Raw genomic sequence first — 18,095 nt, 5'->3', positions numbered from 1 at the left:
TTCTTTTTCCTTCTTTTTGTTGAACGAAAATGTAGTTCATCATTTATTACTTTGATATGCTTTATTTTTTAATGTTCTTTTGCCGAGTATTATATATATATATATATAATATATAATAATTATATATATATATATATATATATAATACTCGGCAAATATATATATATAAGATATTCTATGAAATAAATCTCCAAATGGATCGAAATTTGTATGGACCAGATTTCAACGTAAAACGCTTCAGTTTGTTTCTATGTCCATTGATACAGACACAAATGATATACAACAATGATCTAAGCTTAATAAACAAGAAAACATATTATAGATAAGAATAATAAAGAAGTAGGAACAAGAGAAGAAATCATCGTATATTCATAATTTAAAAAATACGAAGCAAAAGAGTATCTATAATACATTTTTCTATAAAATTGTTAAAATCTCAATGCAATAAGCCCTAGATATACTATCGACTTCAATTTCAAAAATACATCGTTAACAAGCAGCAATACGTCATTTTTAAACGTATTATCAAACCATTGTCACACTTGCAGAAACAAGCTATCAATTTTTAAATAATTCATACCTGAATGTCCCACGTTACATCGAAATTGTTCGACCATCGAAGACAGCAATACACCGGATCCAAGTTGCACCCCGTGGCAGATCAGTTGCATTAGAATCGCGAGTAACACGATCACATGACCCCAGCCACCCTCTGGGTAATAATGCCTCTTGAGGGTGATTTTCTTGCGAGCATTCACCGCGGTGAGAGATTCCTCCGCTTCCTCTTGTTCATCAAGCAGATCCTCATAACCAGGAATACTACCCAGCCCACCTTCGAGGATCAGCTGCTCGGAGAATCGTCTCCTCATCATTTTTGGCGTTATATTTACGCTACTCCTTCGACGTTCGTTCGAAACGTCTCTTGAACCTTCATCTCTTTTCTCCTTTTTCTGCCGCGCGGCGGAACCGCGCTTGTCTATGTTTCTTTCGGGAGTTTCTTTCAATGGACCGGTCTCGTGACTCTCATTATGGAAAGGCGTCCAAGACTCGTTGATTCTGGAGATTTTCTCCGGGAAGAAGCGAGGATAGGTTCTTGCAATGATTGGTTTGGTTGCATCAACCTCGTCGCTGTTTCTTCTAGCGCATTCAATTGCTCCTCTAGCGAACGCTTGTTCGGAGAATCGGCGATTATCTACACGGCCGATCTTGCAGCCGCGTGGCGACTGCGTTTGATCCGAGTGCCGACGCTGGATCACCTCGTCGACGAGTTGAGCCTCACGACCGTCCTCCTTGATTTCATGGAACAGACTGACGATCGAGTTTCTGCCGGAAGAGGGTGGCAGGATGCTCTGGCAGGTAGACACTGAATAACTAGAATCCTTCCTCTTGAAACCGGCTAGGAACGTGTGATCTCTGCTCGAACAACTGGAGATCTTGCGACGATAGTATTGACACTGGCTGCACCGGCACAGGCAACGACACTGACACTGACAATCGGATGAGATCAACAGTTTTGCCGTAAGAAAGCAACGACACTTTGCTAGCCGGTTCCATAGTTCGGGATGGGACAAAAATATTTCTGGTATTTCGATGCTCTCGTTCCAAGACCGGCTGGTGTCTGTAGACGGAGTTCTAGTTAGGTCCCGTTTCAATACAGAGCTTTCCATAGACCAACTCTCCGATTCTAAACTGGTATTGTCTGGTAATTTTGGTATCTTTTGAGTGATAAATTGCTGAGATTTTATTGGAGCTTCTGCGTGACGATTACTTCCAGACGATACGTCAGCAGACGCATTCTCGTTAATCATCGCGGCGCTATAAGAGTCACGACGTTTTCGATATGTATCACTGTTCGAGGGAATTGATGAACTACACCCTACGTCCATTTCGAGGGCGGATTTTTTGCGATGAAAATAATAATTAGGTGGCGATCGATAAATCGCGTGCTACACAGCATGTGGGTACTTGTTGCAGCAGGTATTACCCCGTTCAATGGGCATTACCTCGGGCGAAATAGTTTGTACGGTTTTATTTCATGATTTTTATGGACGCTGATGATAATCTTGGAGCGAAATCGATGGTGAGGAAATTAATATCTGTCTGATAGATGGTTTATTTATTCCTGGATTACTTATTTTTGAATTATTTTACATAAATACTTCACTCCGTGTCAGATGTTTTATATTACACACACTAGAGTCTCTTCCTCATTGTTGAACTTAACATGTTTGTTACCATAGTAAATCGGAGCAAAACGTTCATCGTAGTTCGTATCTGTTTGTTTCATTTTTATAGAATATATTTTACTGTAAACAATAACTGTCTGAGATTGGTACTTTTACACTTAACACTAGTTTCTTGAAAATATATTCATAGTTCAAAATTAAATTCAAGTTAGTCGCGAATTAATCTGAAATAAATCTACTAGCGAATTTGTCAACCATTACCTCAAAGAGATTTAAAATTTATATTATTTAGTTCAACTAAACTCAATAACAAATATAAAGTATAAAGTGAAAAACTGTATCTCAAGTTACGAATTCGATTGAATATCACAGCAAGAAACGAAACCACAATATTCTTCCTCTTCAAGCGTTTTACATTTCACGATCGTTCTTCGAACACGGACCATTTCGAACTGGCCCACATGTCCGCATGAAAGGTTACGTTTTACCTGTCGAGAGCAAGCAAATTAATGCTCGTCCCTCGTAAGAAGGCTCATCGGTCCTTCGTAAATGCATCGCGATGCCTTGCACGCGTGAAATAAGTACGTGAGGCTTTTGCGACGCGGCCAGACTGTCGATACAACGATTCTCCTTTTCTCTGACTTTGGTCTCTGATTTGGTCTACACGATTTCGTATCGGATAAATTGAAGAGCTGATCATTGCGGTTATGCGCCGATCGGAACAAACAGTTGATCCTGCTTTTTATGGTCGTTGAGTAACGATTACGTTTTCAAAAAATACTATAAGAATTTATTTTTCGTTCTTCCTCCTTCTTATTCGCTTTTTTTTATTTCTTTTACTCCTAACCAGTACTCGTGGAATCAGACATGTAATCTCACCGTCTGAAATATTGTACACAACATCGTTAACGAAGCGATACGTTTCATTTGCATGCAACAAAATCGAGAAACCTGAAAAACGAAGCCATAGTATTTTTTTCATGCGATATAAGAATCACCTTGAACAAACTGATACGACGCGTTCCGTACCTCCGTTTTGGAAAAGAGTGTCGAGATAAGTTGATTACCAGTGGAATTATTGACCACTCACGGTAATTCATTGCGCGAATCTCCGATAGTGGGACAAGTGACTTGCTGAGACAGCGAGCTGGTATTTAAATTGACCAGGGGAGTAAAGTGTGTGTATGGAAACAAACAATCGTTCGTAATAGTTGATTTGTGGTTATTAAAACGGGGTTTCGAGAACCGTTGATTGGACCAACGAGTTGTTTATGCCACTATTTGTCTCTTAACTCGAGTCCTCTTCGTTTTAAAGTAAGAACCAAGTAGCTATTTTATTTCGCTTAAGCGTATTTAAATGCACGGGCGTGCAATATAATTTTTAACTGAAAAGTTGTAATCTTTCCATCTGAATGATTTCAAATTTCAAGTCGAAACTTACCAATGAGTACTTCGAGTAGATCGTACCATTGAAAACATAACTGGATGCTTTCAAATTTTAACTTCAAAGCTTCCTCGACGAACATTCCTCGCATCGATACTTCGACAAAATCACCCTAACGAAAACATGACTCAACGTATCTCAAATTGCCCAGTCCCAACAACAACCTATCCACCAGTTTGAGACCATGAACCTGTCGGCATTTCTTATCGCGAAGCCTCAAAGGGTAATTTCGCATCTCGGAGCGAACAGTCTCTCGGGAACCTATACCCGCATGTACATAACGATCAGCGACGATCATTGGCGCCGGCTCGAACCGTGGGAAAAAAACGACCGCGTAAAAACCATTTGATTTATGAACGTCGCTCGATCGTATCTTCGAAGAAGGTTTTCACTTAGCGTAATCAACCGATTGCGCGGCTCCCGAATTCACGCGGCTAAAACTCTTTTCGACCGCCATTCTGCGATTATCGTCGATTCGAACAGTCAAACTTCCGATTAAGATAAACGACTGTCTGGTTCAATTAAGTAACGTCCAATTAAACTTGACACATTTCTCCAGCAAAAGTATACTTGCTGGAAGTTGTGTAGCGAGGTTGTAAAATGAAGCGTAAAGTAGGATTACCAATCGGAGAGTTTGTAACAAGAATGACTCTTTTAAGCAGAACATTCATCATGTTACACAATTTCTGTGAGTCTGACTTTTTAATCGTATCACAGAAGAATTATATCTGATTAAATCATAAAGTTATGAATCTCGTAATGAAAGCTTTCCTAGAACTGGTCAATATTTATTCGACAAAATAAGACATATTTTGCATAATAGCTATTCTACCATATTAACCTAATTTTTGATTGGGATGGATTGTTATTTAAAAGGTTTAAAAATCTGAGGGTCGCAGATCGTACAAATAGGAAGCTTTGCATAATGTAATAGTCTGTTAAAACTTGATCTTCACGTGTATGACCTGAGATTTAATTTGTAGGTGCTAATTAATTAGTAATTAAGTAACTAATGTTATAAACATCAAATTTACTACAAACTGAAAGGATATAGATAGATAAGTCGCTTTAACACAGGAGAATAGAATAATTAGAAATTCCTAAATTCTAACTACTGATTAATTTTTCTATCTCATCACGTTCTTTCGACCTTCTATAAGACGAGAGATATCTTACCTGCGCTGTGAAGGGCGGGCTGATGGAACTTCAGCTCGGCGGTTAGATGCCAGCTGCCAGGCGCCGCGAGCTGCAAACCGATCCCGAGGAAATGGACGAGCGCAGAACAGGTCACGATCACGTAGCCCCAGCCTCCCTCCGGATAGTAATGCCTCCTCAGGGTGGCCTCTTTCCTCACGTCGTTCGTCGGCCTGCACAGCGGATTGCCGTTCCTCTTCCGCGCGTACTTCTCCTTCTCCCTATTCCTGGCGCCTCCAATTAGACCGCTCGCTCCTATTCTACGCCAGCTGTTCCTCATTTTGCCCTCCGTCGCTGAATATTTACGAACCATTTCCGGCTTCCCATCCTGACACCGACCAACGGTTTTTTTCCTGCTTAAAACCGGCGAACGAAATGGGTCTACGCGTTCAAGCAGCTGGCCTTCCGAAGTGCATTTCGGGCAAGCATGTTGCATTTGTCTTTCTGTTATAAGGGAGAAGCTTGTTATATCATCGTAATCTACTATTTCAATTTGAGGAGTTGGTGTCTTTCTTGGGTTGGAGTTTTGGGTCAAACCTTGAGCGCCTTTTCTGTCTTCCGTTCCAATTGGAACTGTTTGCAAATGCTTAGATGTTTCGATTTTTACGATGATTTCTAAAGGTAGTGGATCTTCGTGTTTCAATTCGGTCTTCACCTCGGGTGATTCTTCTGTGTATTTGTTTTGTGCAGTGGAACATTTGGAAGGCTCATCGGTGGATTCCAATCTGAAGTTTGGTTTATTCGTATTGTCTTCCTGGCGGTATGGTATCGACGTACGTTCTTCGTCAGTTAGATAGAAGTCTGGCTTGCTTCTCTCAGACATATCTGTATTACCTTCGCGAGAATCTTTGGCAGTTTCGTTGGACCAGAGTCCCGAAGGGAATTTTGGCATGTTTTTATGACATTCGCCACTTCTTCCATCTTCGCCAGTAGCTTTCCCGGAACTTATATTCATAACGTCAGGTATAAGGGTGCGTAGTTCGAAAGTTTCCCCTAATTCACCATAGCCATTCTGTGCGACCGTCTTTGTGCTGCACAGGAATCGTCGTTTCGTCTCGACGGATGTCGAGCCGTCATGATCGAGGAAAACGATCTCGTCGATCCAGTTGCTCTTCAACAACGGGTGCAAACCTTCGCGAATCGTCGGGATAATCGTGAAGGCGCGCGACAACGGATCCACGCGCACTTTCACGGTCTGTAGCGCCCAATCCGGCCAAGAGCTGCTGTGTCTCATGTTCTTCCGGTCCTCCTCGCGCACTGTCATCTCTCGAACGATTCTTCATCGAATCGAGCATCTACGAATCGAATGCACCGATCAATGACACGACGAAGACACATATGGAGGCTTTTGTTTTATGATAATCGAGATTCTCAGTTGGTCTAACTATGAAAAATCGAGTTTTCCCTTGACTAATCACTGATTTAATCCACGAGAAGATTGATAAAAGAATTTCCTCGTCGAGTATACTTTTTCTCAGCGAGCCACTATTGTTTCCGAGATCTCGGTTGTAACAGCATTGATGATCCTCGCGAAACGACTGCATTTTTCAATGGCCCCAACGCGATTTTACGGAATTCGCGCTGTACTTCAACCTTCCACCGAAGAATTTATCGGCGGTCAGAATCGAAACACGCACCTAGACGCGACTCGTTATCTGAGCGCTGGAAGGTAATCGAGCTTTCGAGAAATAAATTACGAGGGACCACTAATGGAACATGAAAGACACGAGCAATCGATTGTCAATGGATGAGAAAGATTGTTTGAAAAGGAAGAACCGGTCCTGGCGAGTGCGCCAGGATGACTGCTACGCACGTGCTGCTCACTTGCGAGCAACCCTCTCCTCTCTCTCCCTCTTTGCTCCATCTTTTTCCCTCTCCTTTGCTTGCTGTCTCCCTCTTGCCAACGGCGGGCGCATGTCTGTGATATTCGACGAATCGTGAAGCCACTGTTGCAGAGGGTTCTTTTCCCGTGTAGTTAGCTACGAATTTCAAACGATTGCGTGCTAACGAGAAGCGACGATAAGACTTTATGCTTCCTGTTCAATTCGAACGAGAATGTGCTTGGCTTCCATTTTGTTTTATTTTGTTCGCTTTTGTCGCGTATCGTTAAATCACGTGTCGAATTCGACATTCGTGATTTCGATATTTAACTCGCGAAACCGAGTGATATCGCGATTGTAAAACGATCGCCCATAAAATTTGCTTGCTTCGATGGGTTTTGTTACACGACGATGTTCGGTAGACTTCGACGATCGTTATCTAGCATCTTTATACTGCTCACGGAGGTTTCTATATACTTCCGGGTTTGACCAACCGCTGAAGCGTGTCGAAATGCTCGATGGAAAGTATAAAGTTCGTATGTGGGTTTGCGATTTGCGATCTTTACGATTTGTGTGAGGGGTGTGAGGGTTTGGGCTGATTGATTTCATGTGGTTAAGGAAGGTGCTATGAAAGTTTTAGTGCCGATGGTTAATGACTGGAAAATTAAATACAGTAAATTGTCCCGTGGATTGTGTATAAGGAATATAAATCTCTAATCTATTTCTGTACAAACATACAATAAGAATTAATTAGAATAAGTGTTTGAGGTTGTTTATTCTGAAATACTTTTATTTGAACTTGATATTAAACACAAATCTTCATATAATTTTTGTTAAGATGTTCCATAAACAAAAAGGAAAATGATATTATATATAAATGCCTTATTGAAAAGTTGTGATCAGAATATAGCCAAATGTTCTCCTTGAATAATCCAAAACTATACTACAGTCAGGAACAAAAATAAATGGACAGGTAGTGAAAGTAGATATCAATGAAGTTTGATCGAAATATCTACTATCTATCTATCTATATGTATGTATATAGTAGTATAGTAGATACAGTATTATATCATAATAGTAATATAATGTTATATATATTATACTATTATGTATATAGTATATAGTAATATATATAGGGAATATAGATGATAGATACATATACATACACATAGTAGTATATATACTACTAATATAATATAATATAATACTATATACGTATATATACATAATAATTAACATTTAAATACATATAACTTAACATTTACATTTATGTCTAAGCAAGCCGTATTTAATAAAACTTCATCGATACTTATTTCTACTACCTGTTCACTTATTTTTGTCTCCGACTGTATATCCTCGAATGAATCGACTGAAAACCAAAACTAGACGTGCACAACGAGCATCGATCAAGCGGAAAGAAAGCAAAGAGGGTCGAAACCGAACGGTAGGTCGCCGGAAATCAATTCGTGGCAAAGACAAACGATCGATGGAAGTTTGCGCGGGCACTTCCGATGTACTGACCTACCGCGAGGACGCGTGGTTTGTTCGAGCGCCTTGTTCAGCGCACGCCAAATCGAGAAAACGACAGGGCACGAGGCGAGGACAATAAGTTACGGATGGGAGAAGAGCATTCGTTGGTAAATGAGGCGAAAAAGAGTGAAGGTGTCGAAAAGACACACGACTCGCCCTCGACATTGAGCGACCTGGATTTTTTGGGGAAGGGAGAAAAGTCATAAAAATGCAGTCGCTCGAGAGAAGATTGGTCGCGATGATATTATCGCTCAAGAAATCGGCTGTAAAGTTTGTCAATGATTTGCGTTTGATGCGCTTCTCGATTCTGATGAGACGTCCGTTCACGGATGGTACGAATTCTATGACCTCGTCGAATTGGGTTCATAACTGGAATTCTTAACGATCCGAGAGGAAGCTATTAGGTTCCTGCATATGAAATGTCGTTTCGTCAAATAAAATTTTAATCGCTTGTAGTTCCTTCGTTACGTCATATGATTAATTAAAGTAATCTTCATATAATTCAAAATATTTTCTCAACGATCAAGTAGAATCGTTATCTCTAATTTGTATTATTATCAGTTCTAGGATATTGTATTTCTTTCGATGGAAAATTTTTTATTTGCTTATTTTCAGTCGTATTTATTTATATTATATTTGTTTGTAATAATAAATATAATTAAACTTATGAAAAGCGGTCTATATTATAATAAAATAACTATTTTATTTGAAGTCAAAGATTTCCTCAAATATTTTGCAACAGCGAAGAAGTAATAAGAAATGGTTGATTGGCAATGATTTTCCAAGTTTCAATATATCTTATTAGTTCACTGGTTCTATATTTAAATTTTAAAGACTGTGGTGACACGACTTGGTGAGAAACAAAATAACAAAGTAGGAAATAATATCTCAGAGCAGTAATGTAAAAGTACTTAGATGATTATAACATATAATACTATTCCTATTTAACGCAAGAAATAGTGATTAAGTACGGTAGTTTAACAAATTGCGTGACTCTTTCTGCTTTAACACGTCTTTTTCTTTAACGTAGCACGTATTTCATATTCCAACACGTCCTATATTCTCTTTAAACCCGTTAAAACGTAATTATATGTAATAAGACTTGCATTGTAACCTTCCAAGGTCGTAGATCAGTGTGCTTCCTGTAACATTCTATAATATAATACCACAGGTCATACCTTTTACTTTTCCTTCTTCCCATAAATCACTGTTTCGTCCACATTGAGTTTAAGAAGAGGAAACGAAAATTATAACTACAATTATCACAAACGAAGAAAAAATGGAAAATCTATTTATTTCCTTCCTTATAAAAGTTTTGATCTATTTAATTTTCGTTTTTCTCTTTCACTGTTTCCAATAATTACGGAGTTGAAATTTCAGGCTTCCAATAAGAAGTTTCATTAAAGGAATCAATCTTTGTTATGTAATTCTCCCGCTTAATCTACATCATTTATATATCGACCATATCATTATTTGTTTAAGTGCCATAAACTTCCAACATCTATCATTTTCACAGAGTTAAAGGGAAAACAAGTGGTAAAAAATGTACAGGATCACGTCAATTTATTTATTCTTACATTATACTTTCATTTTCTTCAATCACTTCTAATTAACACTTTCGATCATACCTCTATCTTGCGATCTCTATCTTACATAAATTAAGATAAATTATTGCAGAACTTAATAACATTTATCCCACTAAAAAAATCATATCTTCATGTGTCATCACTTATATCATTTATCTAACGTTTCAATTTCTCAATTACATTTCACAAAATACTAAGATGGTCTTCCTAGAAAAAATTCTCATGGCGTTTAAATTGAAATTGGTCTCAAAATTGCGAGCGCTCGAAACGACGAGCGGACGGTCCACTGAGAAGACATTACCGGAGTTGATGCATACGAATTCCACGTGCGACGAAGCCACGTGAAGCAGGGGTCGAAGAAACGGATCTGAAACGAGCGTGTCAGTCGCGGGGAAAAGAACAGACGAGTCTGTCGCCAGTGTTGCTTGTCGTAAATTCGCGCGCGCTATGCCATCTAAATGCTCGTAACTAACGTGACACGTGAACCCAGAGAGAAAAGGAGGAAAGGAAAAAGAAGGAATCTCGCTTCCTGCTTTATACACACCGAATGATTTATATCCGTATTAATTTAAGACGGTCCGCATCGGCGACGAAATGCGCGTATCTCAAAGGAATACCTATTAAATTGAAAATGATTCATTCGACCAGCGTGGCGGCCTCGTTCATTCTGGTTAAATGGCTTCGTTTGAAGCGAACTGCGGTTCGACGACGGATTTCGCGAGACGGAAACTTTTGCATAAAGTGGGAAGCAGTTTTAAGAAGAAGATTACACAGACGATTTATGGAATTCTTAGTAGACAATTTAATTTATGACAGTTTTTTAATGAACATATTGTCTGTATTACACGGAACATTTAAAATCTCGTTAGCACTTAAATGAGATCTAATTATTACGATTATATTTAAATACTTTTGTGGGCTACTGTATGTAAAATTGAGGAAAATTACAGACATGCAAAAATCTCCGTTACCAAATTGAAAACATGTTTTAGTAATCTATTCTTGCGTAATAAATTTCAGAGCATTCATCCACACAGGGATTTAATACGATCCTGATAGCAATATCTGTTGGCCATCTTTGCGGATTTGGTTTTCTTCTTTATGCAGTAACTTTACGAATAAAATATATTTCTGTCAACTGTGGAATTCTATTGTTCACCATATAGTGATTAAGCTTCTTCTATATTTCTTTTATATTACTACGTTATATTACATTACGTTATGACCAATCACCTTATATTATATTACGTTATATTATATTACTTTATAATGTTTCACGTTATATTGTATTGCGTCATATTATATTACTTTATAATGTATTACGCTATATAGTATTACATTATACAGTATTACGCCATACTGTATTACGTTACATCCTATCACGTTATATTATATAACGTTATATTATATTACTGTATAATGTATTACGTTACATACCATTACGTCATAATGTATCACGTTATATAGTATTACGTTATATCCTATCACGTTATACTATATTACGTTATATTATTGTATATTTTGTTATATTATACTACGTTATATTATGTAACGTTATATTATATTACGTAATATATGTATTACACTTCTCGTCAAAAATATAACCCAGCTGTGTTATCTTTAATTTCTCAATGACGCATGTAAAGCTTTCGTATATAACGTACAATATCAAAACATTATCAGAATATGTGGTACGTTGAAAATAATTAAAAATATTATGAGGTTTAGTGTGTAGCAACGAAAAACTATTCCATACTAAGGTCGAAATTATAACGCACTCTGTTAATATGTTTAGAAATTGCTCAGTAGTTCATGTACTATCAACGAGTAAAAATTACAGAACAATATTATATAAATTTGTAAGTATGTGAGACGCGGAAAAAATTAAAAGAGTATCAAAAAATCCAATTCTTGAACTAAAACTGCAACAGTTATCAGTAGCAAAAATATTGATGGTTTGGGCCGGCATCAGTTATTTCGGCAAGACAAGTATCAAGTTCATCGTTGGGAGAATGAGTAGTTTCCATTACATAAATTTAATCAAAGAACGCATAAATAATCATGCACAACGCATTTCTGAACCTGATTAAATCTTTCAACAATCAACATCAAGGTTGGTCTAATCATGTTTTAATGAAAATAATATATTTATTTTGCCGTAGCCTGCACGCTCTCAGGAACTTAATATTATTGAAAATTGCTGGGCAGAACTTGTTCACGGCGTATATATGAATGGAAAGCCGTATCAACAAAGAATTAAAAAGTGCAATTGTATGCAAATGGGATATATTAAGTCAAAATTAATACCAGAAAATATATAAATCGATACCAAATCGTACGATAGAAGTAATAGAAAATAAAGGGGGATGTATTATTAAATAAGTATATATGTTTGATAAATAATTATTGTTAGTTACAATTTATGTTGATTATTATTTTCTTATTGTACATGTTTTATCATTTCGTTCTTAAAATAAAACAATTTTTTTTTGTTACACACTAAATCTCATAACGTATATTTTCAACGAATCGCATATCCTGAGCTCATAATGTTATGATAATAAACGTTACAGACAAAAATTTTACACGCGTCATTGAGAAATTAAAGATGACACACCTGGGTTATCGCTTTGACGAGAAGTGTACCTTCTATTATATGATAACACATTATATATTATTGCGTTATATGGAGGTACTAAACCACAAAGGTCAGCTTTCCTCCAACAGCTCCTTCGGAACATAGTATAGAATCGCTGGAAGACTGGCTAAGAAAGCTTCACGAAACATATGCAAGACAGCGAAAGAGCGTTAGTGCCAACAGGTACTAGGAATAGGCACAGCGATATACGTTTTGACCTTTTCTCAAATACAGAGAAGGAGGCGTACATTACCATGATTGCAGAAGGACGCGAACAAGAGCGTAGTGGGGACATTGGAAGATGACAAAAAAAGAAAGACGATCAACAGAGCAGTTGCCACGAAGCAGTCGTCAGCAAGAGTGGCGAGTTGAGAGTTGTGAAGAAAGCGCCAGTCGAGATAATAAAGAAAATGTTTAACAATATGCCAAGTATTCATTTAGCATATTTCCGTTCTACACCACACTTATACAGTATTACGTTAAATTTAATTTCGTTATATAGTACAACATTATAATGTATTACGTAATGTCCTATTACGTTATACCATATTACGTTATACTGTATTACGCTATATAGTATAACGTTATATGGTATAATGTTGTACAGCATTACGTTATATGATACAACGCTAATAAGTATTACTTTATATGGTATAACGTTATATCGTATGCCGTTATATAGTATAACGATAAAACGTATTACGTTTTGTGGTATAACGTTATACAATAATACGATATATGATAAAACGATCGAACGTATTACGATATATGGTATAACGTTATAACGTACTATATATGGTGTAACGGCGAAACGGATTACGTTATATGGTATAACGTTAATACGTATTACGTTATATGGTACAACGATATACAGTATTACATTATATGACACAACGTTAATACGTATTACGTAATATGGTATAACGATATAACGTATTACATTATATGGTATAACGATATATAGTATTACATTATACGATGCAACGTTAATACGCATTACGTTATATGGTATAACGATATACAGCATTCCATTTTATGATACAACGGTAATGCGTATTACGTTATATGGTGTAACCGTAATACGTATTACGTTATGTGTTGTAACGTTATAACGTATTACGTTATATGGTGTAGCGTCGTAACGTATTACGTTATAGGATAAAACGTTAATACAAATTACGTTATATGGTGTAACGTCATAACGTATTACGTTATATGATACAACGTTAAAACGTATTACTTTATATGGTGTAACGTCATAACGTATTACGTTATATGATACAACGTTAAAACGTATTACTTTATATGGTGTAACGTCATAACGTATTACGTTATATGGTATAACGTTATAACGGATTACGTTATATGGTGTAACGTAGTAACGTTTTACGTTATACGGTATAACGTTAATACATATTACGTTATGTGGTGTAACGTCATAACGTATTACGTTATATGGTGTAACCGTAATACGTATTACGTTATGTGTTGTCAGGTTATAACGTATTACGTTATATTGTGTAGCGTCGTAACGTATTACGTTATAGGATAAAACGTTAATACAAATTACATTATACGGTGTAACGTCGTAACGTATTCCGTTATATGGTATAACGTTAATACATGTTACGTTATGTGGTGTAACGTCATAACGTATTACGTTATATGGTATAACGATATACAGTATTACATTATATGATACAACGTTAATACATATTGCGCTGTATGGTGTAACGTCATAACGTATTACGTAATATGATACAACGTTAATACGTATTACGTTATATGGTATAAAGATATACAGTATTACGTTATATGATACAACATTAATACGTATTACTTTATACGGTGTAACGCCATAACGTATTACGTTATATGGTATTACCTCATAACGCATAACGTTATATGTTATTACTCTATAACGTATAACGTTCTATACTATAAGCATATAACTTATAACGTTGTATGCTACTACGTATTAACGTATAACGTCATATGCTATTACCTTATAACGTATAAAGTTATATACTATTACCTGATAAAGTATAACGTTATATAGTATTATAGTATAACGTATAACATTATATACTATTAGCTTATAACGTATAACGTTATATACTATTACCTTATAACATATGAAGTTATATAGTATTATGGTATATCGTATAACGTTATATACTATTAGCTTATAACGGAAAACGTTATATACTATTACCTTATAACGTATAACGTTATATACTATTACCTGATAACGTTTGACGTTATATAGTATTGCGGTATAACGTTTAACGTTATATACTGTTACCTTATAACGTATAACGTTGTATAATATTACCTGATAACGTTTGACGTTATATGGTATTACGGTATAACTTATAACGTTATATACTATTAGCTTATAACGTATAACGTTATATAGTATTACGCTATAACGTATGACGTTATAGACTATTAGCTTATAACGTATAACGTCATATGCTATTACCTTATAACGTATAACGTTATATAGCATTACGTCATAACGTATAACGTTCTATACTATTAGCTTATAACGTATAACGTTATATACTATTACCTTATAACGTTTGACGTTATATAGTATTACGGTATAACGTATAACGTTATATACTATTATCTTATAACGTTTGACGTTATATAGTATTACGGTATAACGTATAACGTTATATACTATTAGCTTATAACGTATAACGTTATATAGCATTACGTCATAACGTATAACGTTATATGCTATTAGCCTATAACGTATAACGTTATATACTATTACCATATAACGTATAACATTATATACTATTAGCTTATAACTTGTAACGTTATATAGTATTACGCTATAACGTATGACGTTATAGATTGTTAGCTTAAAACGTATAACGTTATATACTACTACCTTATAACGTATGACGTTATATAGTATTATGGTATCACGTATAACATTATATACTATTAGCTTATAACGAATAACGTTATATACTATTACCTTATAACGTGTAATGTTATATAGTATTACGGTATGACGTATAACGTTATATACTATTAGCTTATAACGTATAACGTTATACAATATTAGCTTATAACGTATAACATTATATAGTATTACGCTATAACGTATAACGTTATATACTATTACCTTGTAACGTATAACGTTATATACTACTACCTTATAACGTATGACGTTATATAGTATTACTTTATAACGTATAACGTTATATACTATTAGCTCATCACGTATAACGTTATGTATTAATAGCTTATAATGTATAACGTTATATACTATTATCTTGTAACGTATAACGTTATATGATATTACCTTATAACGTTTGACGTTATATAGTATTACGTTATAACGAATAACGTTATACACTACATATTAGCTTATAACGTATAACGTTATACACTATTACCTTATAACGTTTGACGTTATACAGTATTACGGTGTAACGTTTAACGTTATATACTATTACCTTATAACGTATAACGTTATATACTATTAGCTTATAACGTGTAACGTTATGTAGTATTACGCTATAACCTATGACGTTATAGACTATTAGCTTATAAGGAATAACGTTATATACTATTACCTTATAACATGTAATGTTATGTAGAATTACGGTATGACGTATAACGTTATATACTATTACCTTATAACGTTTGACGTTATATGGTTTTACGGTATAACGTATAACGTTATATACTATTAGCTTATAACGTATAACGTTGTATACTACAACGTTATAACGTATAACGTCATATGTTATTACCTTATAACGCATAACGTTATATAGCATTACGTCATAACGTATAACGTTATATAGTATTACGGTATGACGTATAACGTTATATACTATTAGCTTATAACGTATAACGTTATTTAGTATCACGCTATAACGTATAACGTTATATACTATTAGCCTGCAACGTATAACGTTATAAAGCATTACGCTATAACGTATACCTTTATATGCAATTAGCTTATAACGTATAACTTTATATACAATTACCTTATAACGTATAACGTTATATAGTATTATCTTATAACGCATAACGTTATATGTTATTACTCTATAACGTATAACGTTTTATACTATAAGCTTATAACGTATAACGTCATATGCTATAACCTTATAACGTTTGACGTTATATGGTATTACGGTATAACGTATAACGTTATATACTATTAGCCTATAACTTTTAACGTTATAAAGCATTACGTCATAACGTATAACGTTATATGCTATTAGCTTATAACGTATAACTTTATATACAATTACCTTATAACGTATAACGTTATATAGTATTACCTCATAACGCATAACGTTATATGTTATTACTCTATAACGTATAACGTTTTATACTATAAGCTTATAACGTATAACGTCATATGCTACAACCTTATAACGTTTGACGTTATATGGTATTACGGTATAACGTATAACGTTATATGCTATTAGCTTATAACGTATAACTTTATACACAATTACCTTATAACGTATAACGTTATATAGTATTACCTCATAACGCATAACGTTATGTGTTATTACTCTATAACGTATAACGTTTTATACTATAAGCTTATAACGTATAACGACATGTGATATTACCTTATAACGTTTGACGTTAAATGGTATTACGGCATAACGTATAACGTTGTATACTATTTCCTTATGACGTTTGACGTTATATAGTATTACGTTATAACGTATAACGTTATATACTATTAGTTTACAACGTATACCGTTACATAGTATGACGGTATAACGTTATATACTATTAGCTCATCACGTATAACGTTATGTATTAGTGGCTAATAACGTATAACGTTATATACAATTACCGTAGAACGTATAACGTTATATACTATTAGCTTATAACGTGTAACGTTATATAATATTACGCTACAACGTATGACGTTATAGACTATTAGCTTATAACGTATAACGTTATATACTACTACCTTATAACGTATGACGTTATATAGTATTATGGTATAACGTGTAACATTATATACTATTAGCTTACAACGTATAACGTTATATACTATTACCTTATAACGTTTGATTTTATATAGTATTACGGTATAACGTATAACGTTATATACTTTCAGCCTATATCGAATAACGTTATAAAGCATTACGTCATAACGTATAACGTTATATGCTATTAGCTTATAACGTATAACTTTATGTACAATTACCTTATAACGTATAACGTTATATAGTATTACCTTATAACGCATAACGTTATATGTTATTACTCTATAACGTATACCGTTTTATACTATTAGCCTATAACGTATAACGTTATAAAGCCTTACGTCAAAACCTATAACGCTATATGCTATTAGCTTATAACGTATAACGTTATATACCACTAGCTTATAACGTATAACGTTGTATAGTATTACCTCATAACGCATAACGTTATATGTTATTACTCCATAACGTATAACGTTTTATACTATAAGCTTACAACGTATAACGACATGTGCTATTACCTTATAACGTATAAAGTTATATAGCATTACGTCATAACGTATAACGTTATATAGTACTGCGTTATAACGTATAGCGTTATATAGTATGACGGTATAACGTACAACGTTATATACTATTAGCTTATAACGTATAACGCTATATAGTATTACGCTATAACGAAAAACGTTATATAGTATTAGCTTAT

The 18,095-nt window shown here is 34.9% G+C and overlaps 1 protein-coding gene across 1 annotated transcript; it reads right to left on the bottom strand.

Annotated features, from left to right (window-relative positions):
* Positions 1–4,783: 4,783 nt before the first annotated feature.
* Positions 4,784–6,603, bottom strand: LOC132910570 (uncharacterized). The gene has a single exon (XM_060966340.1). It carries the CDS (start codon positions 6,086–6,088, stop codon positions 4,784–4,786), a length of 1,305 nt encoding a protein of 434 aa, XP_060822323.1. The 5' UTR covers positions 6,089–6,603.
* Between the last annotated feature and the right edge of the window lie 11,492 nt (positions 6,604–18,095).

The sequence above is a fragment of the Bombus pascuorum genome, chromosome 9 (genome assembly GCF_905332965.1).
Source record: "Bombus pascuorum chromosome 9, iyBomPasc1.1, whole genome shotgun sequence".
In the NCBI taxonomy this organism is placed as follows: domain Eukaryota; kingdom Metazoa; phylum Arthropoda; class Insecta; order Hymenoptera; family Apidae; genus Bombus; species Bombus pascuorum.
The sequence above is the reverse complement of the archived record's forward strand: the minus strand, read 5'-3'. Positions and strand labels throughout refer to the sequence as shown.

What these genes read in the sequence shown, in the direction of transcription:
- LOC132910570 (XM_060966340.1), bottom strand. Translation starts at nt 6,088, where the DNA reads ATGACAGTGCGCGAGGAGGACCGGAAGAACATGAGACACAGCAGCTCT.